Consider the following 13818-nt stretch of genomic DNA (forward strand, 5'->3'; position numbering starts at 1 on the left):
TTTTAGGAAAAAACTGTTTCAAAATGGGTGGGGAAAATGGTCACATGTCATCCCAAAGGTTTAATACGGCCTTCCTCCACCTGGTTTTGCATAAAACCAGTCTGGTACGGAGTAAGGAGTTACAGGATTCATGTTAAGCTACTGGCTGCAGGCTAGCAACCAGAACAAACACATCAACGAAAAAGTGTCGCTCTTTTGAGAACAGAACAGTAAACCGGAATAATATGCTGCACAATGTGCTCTTCAAAGTCAACGCTAACTTTTTTGAGTATTGCTCAAAATATTATTGTTAGACCACTTCAGCAAGTGGTCATATGCAGAGTACATCCTTTGATGAATGTAGTAGTTCTGAATCTAACAAATATTGACGTAAATAAGGGATTTATGAAAAAAAAAATCTGATATAGTATTAATCTAAAAGAATATTAATGTATTTATTCTACATGCAACCGGTTAATGTGTTGATAGAGTGAAAATGTTAGAAGAGCCTAGATTTGGTGCATTTAATGAAAATTAAAAAAATATATATATATTTTTAAATGTGCATTAACAATCACAGCCGATTAAGAAAAAAAACAAAAAGAAACTTCCCAATTCACTAATCCGGCCAAATGACTGACGCAAATCTAAAGCATAGTGTAATCCTTTAAAGAAACCTGAATAAAGACTATTTTATTTAACCCAATGCTGTGAAATTTCTCAGGTCCAGCATCAGCGCACTTTATCAAACATTCTTTTAAACATTTTCTCCGAAATAAAATCTCCTGCACCCTGGATATCTTCAGGGCGAGTTGGAGCACAAACATTTAAACAGCACCCCTTATCTGACGGCTCAAACAAGCACCGCGCCGGGCGACTGCCCGCGTTCCCCCTCATGTTGTCCACCCAGCCACGATCTGGGCAAACGCAGGTCACGGTCTGGGTGGGACGACACGGCAGCGAGATGGAGAGAGTAAGCTGAACGCGAGGACAGAATGCGACTAACCGAGACTAAGCATCAAACGAGGAGGAGGGGGGAGAGAGAGAGCAAACAGAGGAGCGAGAGAGTGCGCAGAGAGGGAGAACGTGAGGCTCCACGTGATTCTGGCTCAGCCACTGCAGGCTGTTACGTAACCGCACCCCCTGCCCTGTCTCCTCATGGACTGAGCAGACTCTCTCCTATGCCTCACCCGGCAGACGCTGCCCGCTTTCTCCCCCCCTCCTCCCTCTCACATGGCTCCTCACATGGCTCCTCTCCTTTCTCTCTCTCTCTCACTCGCTTCTCCACCCACTCATTGTACCCCAGGGGAGCCACCAGCCTCAGCTGCCTAAGCTGTCACTCTGCTTCTGTTTTTTTTTTTTTTCGTCTGTCTGCCGCTCCCTCTCTCATTATTTCTATCAGCCGCCGTCCTCTCCCTCCTTCTCAGCCTCTCGTGCTGTGAAGCAGCAGCTCCACACTCAGGGCTGAAGGGAAACGACAAAGAGAGGCTACAAACGCACTCATGAACACCTACACAAAGTGACATTTCACAGATTGTTACTGCACCGTCTGGCGTCTAGGATGAGCCGCGCCGCTTTTAAAAAGCGACTCCCTTTTCCATCTTGAATCCTTCTGATCTTTTTTGTTTGTTTTTTACACAACTGCTAAGCCTGCTTTGGGGGAAAAAACTTCACTGAGCACAAACCGAGAAAGGAAAGTCAATACTGGCAGGAACGCATTCTTTTGTCATCTAATTCAATAATCCCAGTTTTTAAGACAATAATCTGACTTGCGAATTAAAAACTCCAGTGTCTCTCAGGGTTCTCATACAGTGTTAATGACCTCAGTTCATACTTTTCAAACCTAGATGAGCAGCTTTCACTTCATATTTATTAAAGTTGATTAAAGTTTACTATTAATTTACTGAAGATATCCTTAAAGTCTTCAGTTTTAAGTACAAAACCTTCAAGTAAGGAGAGACAAATGCATGGATGGGCAGATAGATGGATAAAGGAATGGATGGATGTACAGACAGAATGAAAACCTAAGACCGATGGATAAATAAATAGACATTCATAGCCGCATTGTAATATATAAGCCAGATGAGAAAATTGCTTGAATTCTACACTTTTCCAAAATGCAGAGTTATTACACAAGCCTTCAATAGCCTTCAATAGTCACCAGAGTGCACAGAAGCATACCCATGCACTTCTTTAAACCCTGTTTACCAACTCTCGCCGCTCACTCCTCAGGCCAACGGGAGGTTCAGCAGGACACGGGGTCCTGTCCTCCCTCCTCTCGCTGCAGTATTGATTTGTTTGTTCAGTGCTTGCCCCCCCACCTTGTCCTCCTCCCATCGCTTCCCCCTTTTCCTTCTTCTCCTTCTCAGTGTGAGCGTGTCCTCAAGTGCCTCCCTGGCTTATGTAACGCGGGTAAACCCGCAGCATACTGATGAGGAGAATCGAGGCTCCGGGCCGAAACAACCGGGGGAGAAAACAAGGACTCCGTTGCACTACCGACTGCGTTATTGGCACATAAAGACACGCCTATGGCTAAATTTTAAGAACTTAACGTAATTAATGCATTTTGAAAGGATGGAAGAACAAACTGCAAAAAAAAAAGACCAAGACCAAGCAAGTGAAGCACTTACAGATTCCTGAAAACTTTCCTTCTTCTCCATCATCTCTCTGATGGTCTCCAGGATCTTTATACACAGCTTTTCCTCTTGTTCCATAAGCTGCTTGGTGTGTTTGATTAGTCTGGAAAAGAGAGATCAGGGAAATGTTGTTTTGTTTAGAATTGATTCCTACAAGTGCAGCAGAAATCCCATAAGACAAACCAATTCCTGATCACCACAGATGGCATGTTTTAAAGAGCAGCAGAAGAAAAGTGGCATTTGTGATCGTTTTATAGCATGTTAAGAGAATCCTCGCGTAATAATGCAAAAACAGTTTGCGCATTTACATTTTCACTTAAAAAAAAATTGAAATTCAGCACAAAGTAGGGTTTAATAGTGGAGCAGTAGGGAAAGATACAAGGTTTTTAATATTTCTTACAAATAAATATCGAAAGGTGACACTTCCTTCCAACAACATTACATCATCAACAAGCATTACTGCGGTTAGATCTCCATCACAGGCCAAATGTCTATCGTTTCTACCGTGTACTGTGCATATCACACATTACCATTGGGTATCAGAGTAAAAGGGGATCAATACAAATCCAGGTCAGACTTTCCAGGCTTTCATTTAGATTTTCACAGTTATACATCCCATTATGTGAAATCTCACCTCTGCAAGCAATTGAACCAGTCTTTCAAAACAGTTTGTGTATTTTTTTTATTTTTATTTTTTTTTCAGCAAGGTGAGGTGTATTATTTTTGGACAGTTTTATTTATTATTTTGGACAGCTACTTACTTAGACATAAAGGCTCCGCTCTCGCAGCGTGACCGAGCAGCCTCTGGAAACAGCAGCTCAGGACTTTGCAGAACATCCACCAGAACAGAAAATTCAGCTTGAACCCTCGGACAGAACTGATCCTCCAAGTACGACACAACCCCCTTAAAAAAAAAAAGAGGCAGAGACATAGAAAGATGCAGCTGGACTGAGCCGGCGAACATGTCCAAAGTCTTTATACGAGTCAAACATCTAATCAACTCTCAAAACTTGATGAACATGTTAGAAAATTGAAAACTGAGGGCTAAAGCTTAGCAACCTCAATAGATGATCTCATACTCCAATGTGTTAAGACTTCTAGTCCAAATAAGCCACCACACCTGTAGTTTCTCAATGATGTTCTTGTAGTCGGGGCTACCCAGAGGCTCTTTGCGAGGTCGTGAACGGGCAGAGGTCCTCCAGTCTTTTGCTGCTCGCTGCACCGCATTGGTGTGGACATTAAGGGACAGAGCGTTGACCTGACTGTCCAGATCGACCGGGATGGGTATGGAGCGGGCCTTAGCTGAGGACAGAGCAAAACGGAGATAAACGAGATAAAGATAAAGAGACACACATGGTCATTTTTCACCTGAAGTTTACTCACAGACCGTGGGCAAGAAGGTGACGTTAATTTGGGGCCATTTTATGATACGTATGAGTTTTTTTTGTTTGTTTGTTTTCAGAGCTGAATGATAGCGCAACAAATGATAAAAACTGGGTTCTCAGGTTTAAATTCACTGTGAATTTTCTCAATCCGCACAGAGTCGACAAGTGAACCATGTAGACTGCCCATCAGCTCATGAGACACCTGGTGTTTCCAGAACCAGAACTAAACGAAGTGATGCAGCACTTGGCGTCTATGCTTCTCGGTGGTGGAACGAACTCACTGAAAACGTAAGATGTGCAAAAACCACTGGTTCCTATAAATTATGCCTTTTGTTTACACCACTTCATCGATGACACTGAAAATTGGATTTAAATTGAAAATTAAGCTTTAAATGTAAATTTAAATTTGCATTTTAACATTAGTCTATGCTTTTCCAATGGCTCCATTGGACATACTGAGGTCTCTTTTTAAGCAAAACTTAACTCCTAATGTGGTCATTAATATCATCAGGATCACTTAATTGCTTGAAGTCTGAACCCTCCCCCAAACCACCAATTGAGGAGGCTCAGACATCTGATCAAGATGCCCGAAGTCCGGCTCCCTTTGGACGTTTTCCAGGCGTTTCCAGACCCCAGGGAAGACCCAGAACTTGCTGGAGGAGCTATATATCCGATCTGTTCTGGAAAGGCCAGGAGGTGGACAGATGCTGATGGACACTTAAGTGTATTTGTCAACTTTTTCTCCATCAAGACTCACCGACATCAGCCAGTGCCTTGATACAGGTCTCAATGCTGCTCTTCTGAGCTGAATTAATCCCCTTAAGGTTGTAGATTCTGAAAGCTGACTGGAGCAGCTTGATGAAAGTAGACTGGTTATTCTGCAAAAAACAAAAGAACACAAGATGCTATTCATTTACAAAGTGCAGACAAATCTGTATAAAAGAATATCAGGAACACACCAACATTGGCACTGACAGGACTAATCTGTACAGACTGTATGAAACAACTGCAGTAAGTGCTCCAAATTCAAAATCTCTGCTAGGAATATCCCAGGTGAACGTGCAGGGACAAAAGAAGCCTGTGGCTGAAATACTGCTACCATGGAGAAGCAAAAAGCTGCGGCATGTTTGACATGAACAGAGTACCTGCAGCATGGAGTAGTTCACAGAGAACGGCGACTCAAAGAAACTCCTGATGATTGCCATCACCGTCTCTGTCACGTACTTGTCCAGAGGATCTGGGCGGTTACGTTCCGTAGTGTTGCACATCTTTAACACAAAAGCAAAAAGATATGAACCAGTCTGATCTTCACCTTCCAGACATGTTTCACTTCTCGGAAAGTCCTGTGCAGAAGCATTCTCATCATTTGATCTTGCACATAATTTTGCAATGGAAGAAAAAGAATTGTGGTAAACTGCAAGCAGGACATTTAATGACTTTCTTTCGTCTATGGTTTCCATCTTGCCACTGTGCAATAATGGCCAGGGTTTGGGGTACAACTAATAGTTGTCCTGTCAAAAAATTCCTCATCATCAGCTATGGATCTTTGCAATGTCTCCACAGTTACTCTGGGTTTTTTGGCTGCTTCTCTGATTAATGCCATTTACATTTTATGATGGAAATTAAGAGAGCTCTGCAAGATGTTCAGAACTTAGGAGACTGGTTTTAGAAACTAATCCTAGTTTAAACTTTATTCAACTTTATTCAATTATGGATTTGCATAATTAGATGATTACACAATATGTTACTAATGGATCATTAGTGCACTGTTACTGTAAGCAATATGGATATTGCAAGACAACTGTCCCATGCTAGCCACTTCTTGAAGCACCAGGCATTCAGATGTTAAACAGACGCAACATTTTCAATAAAACTTTTGCTACCGAGATGGAAATATAGAGTCGTTGCTTTTTCTCAAGCCAGAAAGACGTTATTGCTGTGTATGTATCTTTAAGTCATATTGTTATCTCAAAATTTGGAAATATTATTGTATAGCACATGTTTTCTTAATAATTGTTTAGGCCTACTTAAAGGCTAAACTTTTAAATTTTCATGTGCAAAAATAAAAAAAACATCTATTATTTTCCTTCTGCTTCAATAATAAGCATAGCATTACAACGCTTGTGGTTGTAATGCTAAAAAAACAAGTTTATAGAACAGGCACTGTACGTCAGCAGAAGAAACATTGACAAATGTAGAAATGTTTACTGCCTCATTAGGAAAAAATAAATAGCGTGACCTTTCTGTGTGAGTTTTCTTACAGTGGCCATGTCGACCAGGAAGTTTTCAAATAGCCTCCAGATGTGAGAAGACGTGTAGATTTCCTTCATTTCCACTTCAGTGTCCACATAGCAGTGATTCACAAAATTCACATATGAAGTTTTAACCTTTGGAGAACACAGAATTAAGACGTTTCCAGATAAAAAAATAAAAAAATAAAAAAATAAAGAGACCAAAATGTTTCAAAGCTTAATCTACAAAGAAAAGAAAATCACAATAATGAACCTTTACCTCTGGCACACAGTTCACATCAGTGACCACTTTAACAATGTCATCCAGCGGCAACAGCGAGTTGCACTTCAGCTCAGTGTAGACGTTCTTCCCCTCGGTGCAGGCGGCCAGCAGGTCCACGAGCGTGTTGTGGTACGCCAGGGGCCCGTTCTCGTCTGTACGCTCCTGCTCAGAGGCCATCATCTGCAGCAGCACCGAGAACGACGAGCGGTCGTTGTAGAAGACCAGCACGTCCTCACCTGCAGTCACCAACTGGTTGAACAAACAGAAAAAGAGCAAGAAGCAAGACGCAGAGCTTTACATTTCATATTTACAAACTTTCCAACTATAGGTCCACCTATATCAATTCAAAACTGTTTGAAAAGCTTGAAGTTTACAATGAATTATGTAGTGGTGCAGCTGTCAATATCTGGTCTGGGTGAAATATTGGATGGGCAAACTGGTGCTACAACTAGGACAGCATCTCACTGGCTGAAGAGCTCAACAACTTTTTTAAGAAAAACTGGTGTTAATACACATCAGCCTAAGCCTTCCTTCCTCCTTTGACCTGCACCAACATGCATGCAGGTCCAACAGATATATGGAAGATTGCATTTTCGTCACTTTTCAAACATCTGCAAGCCATCTGGAATCAGAAACGGTTATTTCAGGATGTTGTTTGTGGATTTCAGCTCTGATTTCAATACTATCCTCCCTGAAAACCAAATAAAAAAAAAATAAAATAAACAATGCTGGCCCTGGGGTTACCCTCACCCACCTCCAGATGGCAGACAGGTCAACCACAATCTGCCAGGATCCATTCCCATTTCTCCTCCACATCTTTATTAGTGTCTCACAGGGCTGAGTGCTGAGCCCCCTCCACTGCTCATACACAACTGTACTCCAGCATTTTCAGAAAATTATATTATAAAGTTTGCTATGGCTGTGGTGGGACTGATTTGGTAAGAAGATGAGACTGCCTACAGAAACAAAGTGCACAGTCTGACTGAGTGGTGTTCACTAAACAATCTCTTACTAACCGCCACAAAAATGAAAGTTACAAAGTTATACATAAATTCAGGAAACAGTACGAACCTGTAACCTCTCTCATCTCAATCTCTACAGTGAAGAGAGTAGAGTAATTCCTGGGAATTTGCAATAAAACCTACAGAGACTTCAACAGCACCTGCACTTCCTGAGAATCCTCAAAAAAAAAAAAAAAAAAAATCATCAGAACATAGACATTGAACACATTTTGTTATGTAACTACAAACTTCAATCCTAAAAAAAAAAAAAAAAACAACCCAGTGATGATCTGCTGCTGGTGTCTTTTTCAGAGCTACCATGGAGAACATTTTATCAAACTGAATCACTATTTAGTAAGCCAACACTGCTGCGGGGGTGGGGGACCACAAAAAAACACTGGATGTTCTCTCCCCTCCATTAAAGACATCGCTAGCAGACATTCTCTCTCTAGAGCCAACAACATCTTAAAGGACTATTCCCACCTGTCTTACCGTCTGTTTGAACTGTTACCCTCTGGCAGATATTGCAGATCTATAACTTCACAGTTCAATAACAGTTTCTAACTCACTGCAGTGAGACTCCATATGCGACAGCGGCATTATATAGTTATGATGTAATATGACTGTAAACGTTTGCTGCCTCATTCATGTCAGAATAATTTGACTTTTCTGTCTGATTTCTTCTTGTTTTTGTTGTTGCAGCTCATCTTACTTGGTTCCTGATCAATTGGTGTGTGCCTGGTACATAGTAGTGTGTGTGTGTGTGTGTGTCCGTGTGATGTAGCTTTTACTGATAGATTCTCATAGGAGAAGTACTCTTAATTCTATTGCATTATTTCCATGTCCATATTTGCATCTCCACAGATTTCTCATGGAGACAACAAGGACATTGTCATGGTTTGTATTTCCAGACTTCACTCCCTGTTGCACGCTTATTCTGAAAATATCTTGATCAAATTTAACACCTTTTTAAAAAAGCGTGGGACCCTCGCAACATTCTGCATGCATAAATACTGGCTCCAAATCACCTTGCGAGCATGCGACATGCCGCATTTAAATTCCTACCTCAGTCATGACTTTGTCCTGACATTTCTTCATGTACTTCCCGTCACACTTCACGATCGTCTGCAAAAACTTGAGGTACTGAACGTGACGTCCGTGGGTCTCGATGCAGTGGACGAAATGGTGGACGACGCGGTCGCTGATCTCATTGCACAGCTGATTGTTGTTCATGAAGATGTGACGCATCGTCTCGGCTTCCAGTAGCTAGCAAAAAGCAGACTTATTGCAGACGGCTTTAAGAAGAAGTGATTTCAAACTGTTTATACTTAGTGAAGCAAAAAGTGAAGTGAACAAACCCCAGGAGTGAGGAAGAGGTTCAGGTGTTTGTGCAGCAGAACTTGATTTTCCGGATTTCCCTTGCAAAAGTTTTGCAAAAAGCTGTGAGCCAGCTTCATGATCTCATTCATCTTCTCGTCATTCTGAAAGAAGCCAAACAAATAAAGTTAAAGACATTTGGAGGGTCAAACAGAAACACCGAGAATAACTGCGCGTTGACGGAGACGCTGATGTCGGTCCTCGCCTTTTCGTAGGGGATCTGCAGCAGCTCCAGCACCACAGTGTGGGCTCCCATGTTCTTCAGCAGCCTCTGCAGCTGCAAACGGTTCTTTTTGCTCACGCAACACAGCCGACTGAAGCGCTCCAGGATCTAATGACGGGAGACGGAAATCTTTTCCAGAAAAATACCGAAAACTGGGCAGTCAGGATGGCAAAACGAAGACACGAAACTCACACATTTCAGTACTTCGTAGTTGTTTTCTTGGTTACTGTCCATCTGAGGTTTGTTTTCCCCATCTTGCACCGGACTCAGAACAGCATCCTGGATGAGGAAGGCGGACACTGTGAGCTTGATCATTTTCCAACTAAGCCAAAATGAATAAGACAATATAGTCGCATACTGTCTGTAGCCAACTGTTAGAAAATAGTATGGAAAAATAAAAACTAGACTGTAAAAAAAAATACTTAAAAACTTAGCATAGTGTGAGTGCTTTCTTAATATTTGTAATTAATCATAATTATGATATTATGATTAAATAATTGAGACGGTAACTATGTTTCTGTCTCAATCTTTGAATTATTTGATAATTCATTTTATTCATAATTGTAAAGGACATAACAGCTTTTTTTTCCTGATAAATTACATCATAATTTGAAAACTGTTGTTTGCATTTGACGTGGTGATTTTTTGGACAGCAGGTAAGCATCTATCCGGTGGGCTCTTCACTCTGCCTCACCCCCAGCTCGTCATTGCCGTAGATTCCACTTTTCTCCACCCACAGCTCCGACTTCTCTACAGTGAGACGCAGCCTGTCCAGGTCTTCCTTGATCTGTGTGTAGTTGAGTACGTCCTGCTCTGAAACAAGGAGCTGAACCTGAAATTACAGGGGAAAAAAAAAAAAAGGAAAATCAGAGACAAAATGTTTATATGCATCCCTATTGAAGTACCATCGTGGTTGAAACAAAACCAGTTTTCATTCGAGATGAGAAGAAGTCCCTTCACAAATCCAACAATTAAACGTATACGGGTCGGCATAGAAACCATGATTGGACTGAACAATGAAAAAAGGCAGACGGGAACAGGTGGGGGATTATAAGGATCAGGTGCAGCTTGCAAAAGCTATGCAGGTGTTTTATCTGCGTTTCATTGATGAGTGGAATCTTATAAACATGCATAATTATATTTTTAGAGCATGGAGCAATTGCTTCATCTGCTCTGGTCTTGGCATCATCGTTCAGTCGGGTCTGTATTCCACCAATGTCGCATCAGGAAAAGTCCAGGGCCCGACAGGATCACAGCAGAATCCTTAAAGTCTGTGCAGAACAACTGTGACATTTTACAGAACCGATTAACCCGTCTTTTATTCAGCAGAAGGTTCCCAAGCTCTGTAGAGAATCTATAATTGTACCCATGGCAAAAAAAAAAAAAACGCTTAATCTCCAAAAGGGCCCAATTATCTTGAACTGATGGTTTTGACTTCTATTGCTATGAAAAGCTTTGAGTACATGGCCAGCTTGACCTATTGCAGTTTTCTTACCAGGCTCACAGAGGAGCAGGGGGCACAACTGTCACTGTTTAATTGTCTGCTCAAACATCTTGAGGGCCCAGTATTTACATCAGTTTTTACTATAATTCAACCCCACAGTTTGGTGACGGACACCTGAGGCGTGCGTCTTCTCCTCTTTTTGTGTATTTTAAACACAAATGCGTCTGAAAACAACCTCATCCTCAAGTACGTAAATGACACTTTTATTGTCAGCAAGATGGAAACCTGTTGATTACTTGATGAAGCCGTGTGATAAACATTACCTGAAGTTAAACATCAGCAAAACCAAAGACTTGGTCACAGAAGACGGGAAAACTCACCAACTTGCTGTAATCAATGGATCTCTAGAGCTGACTGTGTACAGCTACAAGTACCTGGGAACTATTGCAGGCACTTCTCTCTAGTTTAACCAATAAACTGCAGCAGTTTACAAGAAAAAAAAAAATTAAAAATTGTTTGTTGAGTCTGTTTTAACCTTTGGTTTTACAGCTTTCTTTGACAACTTGCTCTTGAAAAATAAGAACCGTCTGTTCAATCTAGTTAAAAAGGTCAAGAAAAATAACTGGCATTCAACGGCACACCCTGTTTGACACATTTTGCCAATTGTTGCAACAGTTTTATTCCCTGTCGATTATTATTAAGTGAGGTAATTGTGCTGACGTGTGTGGATTATGCCTAGACTGTTTTTGACTGATGCTGTGCACCAAATTCAGTATCAAACTGAAGAATAATCACTCTGTAAACAGCGTAATAGCACAAGTTGGGAATGTCACACGCTGAGAAGTTGTACCTGTTTAAAGGCCTGCAGCATCTCAGCTCTCTGACTGAAGTGTTTGAAGATGAGCTGCAGCGATCCGGAGACCAGAGGCGGATAATCTTGCATGATGAGATGAATGAGGACCCTCAAAAATGTGCGGCCACCTTCATCATCAAGCTCCAACACGCTTAATGCAGAGCTACAGAACACAAAAGGAGACTTGCATGAATGTTTGACAGCGTATGGGGGAAAAAAAGATTTTAGAAAATAACATCAGAATGTAGCTTCGCCAACCTTCCTACAAACATGCTCTCTGCTTTCGCTGCAATCTCATCCATGTTGGGCTCAGAAGCTAACAGATGGTTAAAATATGGCAAGTGTTAACATCCAATATTATAAACCTTTGGGGATGTGAACAACAAGAGACAAATCTCACATGTAATCGGAGGGTAGTCAGCCATTGAGGAACAGCTCTCAGGCATTGTACTTTCTCCAAACTCCTTCTTGTAAATGGACAGTAGGTAGGTGATCCTGTAGTCCAACCTCACACTTAGGATGAACTTAAATGAGCACAAAATGTAAATAAGGATTAATAAAGCATGCAAACTGAAATGGGCAAAAGAAAAAAAAAAAACTGAGATGGATAATAAAATAATCAGCAGCAGTTCATACTTGCAAGATCTCAATGATCTTCAGCTTGGTGTCCATCACCACGACGTCCTCGTTGTCCGGGAGGAACTGTCCTACAGTGTAGCGCAGGGAAGGTGGCATGTCGGGCAAACTGTGCGGCACGCCTCGACTCATTACCATCTGAGTCATCAATTCTCCAACGCCGTGGATTGTGCGCAGAACATTGTTTCCTAAAAGGGAGAGATGTTTTTTTTGTTGTTTTGTTTTTGTTTAGTCCGTTTGTGTGAGGAACATCAACATTTAAATGATTACAGTTGGTGAAACAATACAAAAAAAAAAAGTTTGTGACATACAAAGTAAAACAGAAAACGTCTAATTCTTGACACCTTATACAGATAAACAAAAACAACTCGGCAACATTATCTCAGCCTTTCAAATTTGTCGTACTATATTCTTTGGTCTCACTTCATAACTGTTATTACAAAAGTCACAATAAAACATTTTAGCGATGATTTCAATCTTAATTCGTTTATAAACTGCTCTGGTTTTGCATACACTGATCTGTTATGTCTAAATTTATGAAATAAAACCAGACAATTAGCTTTTACCTCCCATTATTTTGCTACACATGAACCAGTGTCAGTTTAATTCTTAAGTAACCTTACTTAAAGGCACACATGTACATATTTAGGCACAAAAATGATCCTAACAGTTGAGGTTTCAGTCCACTGACCAGCCTCTGGAGTCTTCCCAAGCTTGCTGAGCAAGCTGAAAGGTTGCTGAACAATGTCCAGGATGGCCAGCAGGATGCGTGTGAGGCGCAGCAGCTCACTGAAGTTGTAGAAACCAAAGTACACCAAGTGTCGAGCCAGATTGACCACCTAACAGAGGGGACACAATCATAATCAGGATGGTGAAAGAAAGCCATAGAAATGTTTGCACTTCATGTATTCAAGAACTACACTGACTTTTTCACAAAAATAGCTGAAACAATAACATACATTTGAGGAATTTAATACAATACAATCCAACAAAAATGCAAATAATTAGTTTATTATTGCAGCTAACTACGAGTTAAACGTACAGCTGTCATTTTGGATTTGGGGCTTGATGAAAAACTACGTCCTCATCACTCAAACAGGTTGGATGTGTGTGAAAGATTTCATAAATTGCAACCAATGAGAAAATAAATTTTAACTGCAGGCTTCTCGAGGTGCAAAACACGTGGCACCCCTGTTGGATTTTGAGAATCAGGTTGTTGAAAAAGCTTTCCTTCTCGTTTGAGTTTTGGGAATGTTTGCTTATTTTGTCAAACTGAACCAAATTAACGAGCATGCCAGGAAATAAAAATACCGTTAATCTTTTCCTGTCTTTATAGGAAAAGTTGAAATCCTTTTGGGTACAATTTTTAATTCTACCTGCTATGATGGAGCAAGAAAATACCTGCATTTACTTAAACTGTACTTGCTGAATAAAATGCAGGGTTGAATTTTAAAGAGAGTCGTTTGTAGTTGTTCTTTCAAGACAACTCAGAGAAAAGCAAGAAGAATTAAAACGAGTAATTTTTGTTAGTTTCATTGAGCCGTATTTTGACAGGATTGATAGATTAAAACATATTTAGCTTCAGTACAAATCTTAATGATCAGCTGAATGTCACTTGACCTAAACCAGAGGTTCCCAAACTTTTTCTTCTGCGCCCCCCCAGTGGTTTCCAAACATTTTCTGCGCCCTCCCTATGGATTACAAATGTCTGTCTGGTTGAAACGACGCGTGTGATGGGGCGGGGGACATCGACTTTTTCGGGGGCAAAAT

At 41.0% G+C, this 13818-nt stretch overlaps 1 protein-coding gene across 3 annotated transcripts in view; it reads right to left on the minus strand.

Annotated features, from left to right (window-relative positions):
• itpr2 (inositol 1,4,5-trisphosphate receptor, type 2) overlaps positions 1-13818 on the minus strand; it is a 62519-nt gene that overhangs the window by 30324 nt on the left and 18377 nt on the right. For all 3 annotated transcript variants that reach the window (XM_007545529.2, XM_016668048.1, XM_016668049.1), the window contains 17 exons: positions 12740-12887; positions 12049-12236; positions 11813-11936; positions 11671-11728; positions 11410-11575; positions 9810-9947; positions 9308-9394; positions 9098-9223; positions 8874-8996; positions 8581-8781; positions 6512-6763; positions 6262-6387; positions 5146-5268; positions 4758-4878; positions 3736-3917; positions 3377-3519; positions 2610-2718 (listed from right to left, as the gene is read on the minus strand). In XM_007545529.2, the coding sequence (XP_007545591.1) occupies positions 2610-2718; positions 3377-3519; positions 3736-3917; positions 4758-4878; positions 5146-5268; positions 6262-6387; positions 6512-6763; positions 8581-8781; positions 8874-8996; positions 9098-9223; positions 9308-9394; positions 9810-9947; positions 11410-11575; positions 11671-11728; positions 11813-11936; positions 12049-12236; positions 12740-12887 (2415 nt within the window). The remainder of the gene's footprint in view (positions 1-2609; positions 2719-3376; positions 3520-3735; positions 3918-4757; positions 4879-5145; positions 5269-6261; positions 6388-6511; positions 6764-8580; positions 8782-8873; positions 8997-9097; positions 9224-9307; positions 9395-9809; positions 9948-11409; positions 11576-11670; positions 11729-11812; positions 11937-12048; positions 12237-12739; positions 12888-13818) is intronic.

The sequence above is a fragment of the Poecilia formosa genome, unplaced genomic scaffold (assembly GCF_000485575.1).
Source record: "Poecilia formosa unplaced genomic scaffold, Poecilia_formosa-5.1.2 Scaffold13, whole genome shotgun sequence".
In the NCBI taxonomy this organism is placed as follows: Eukaryota; Metazoa; Chordata; class Actinopteri; order Cyprinodontiformes; family Poeciliidae; genus Poecilia; species Poecilia formosa.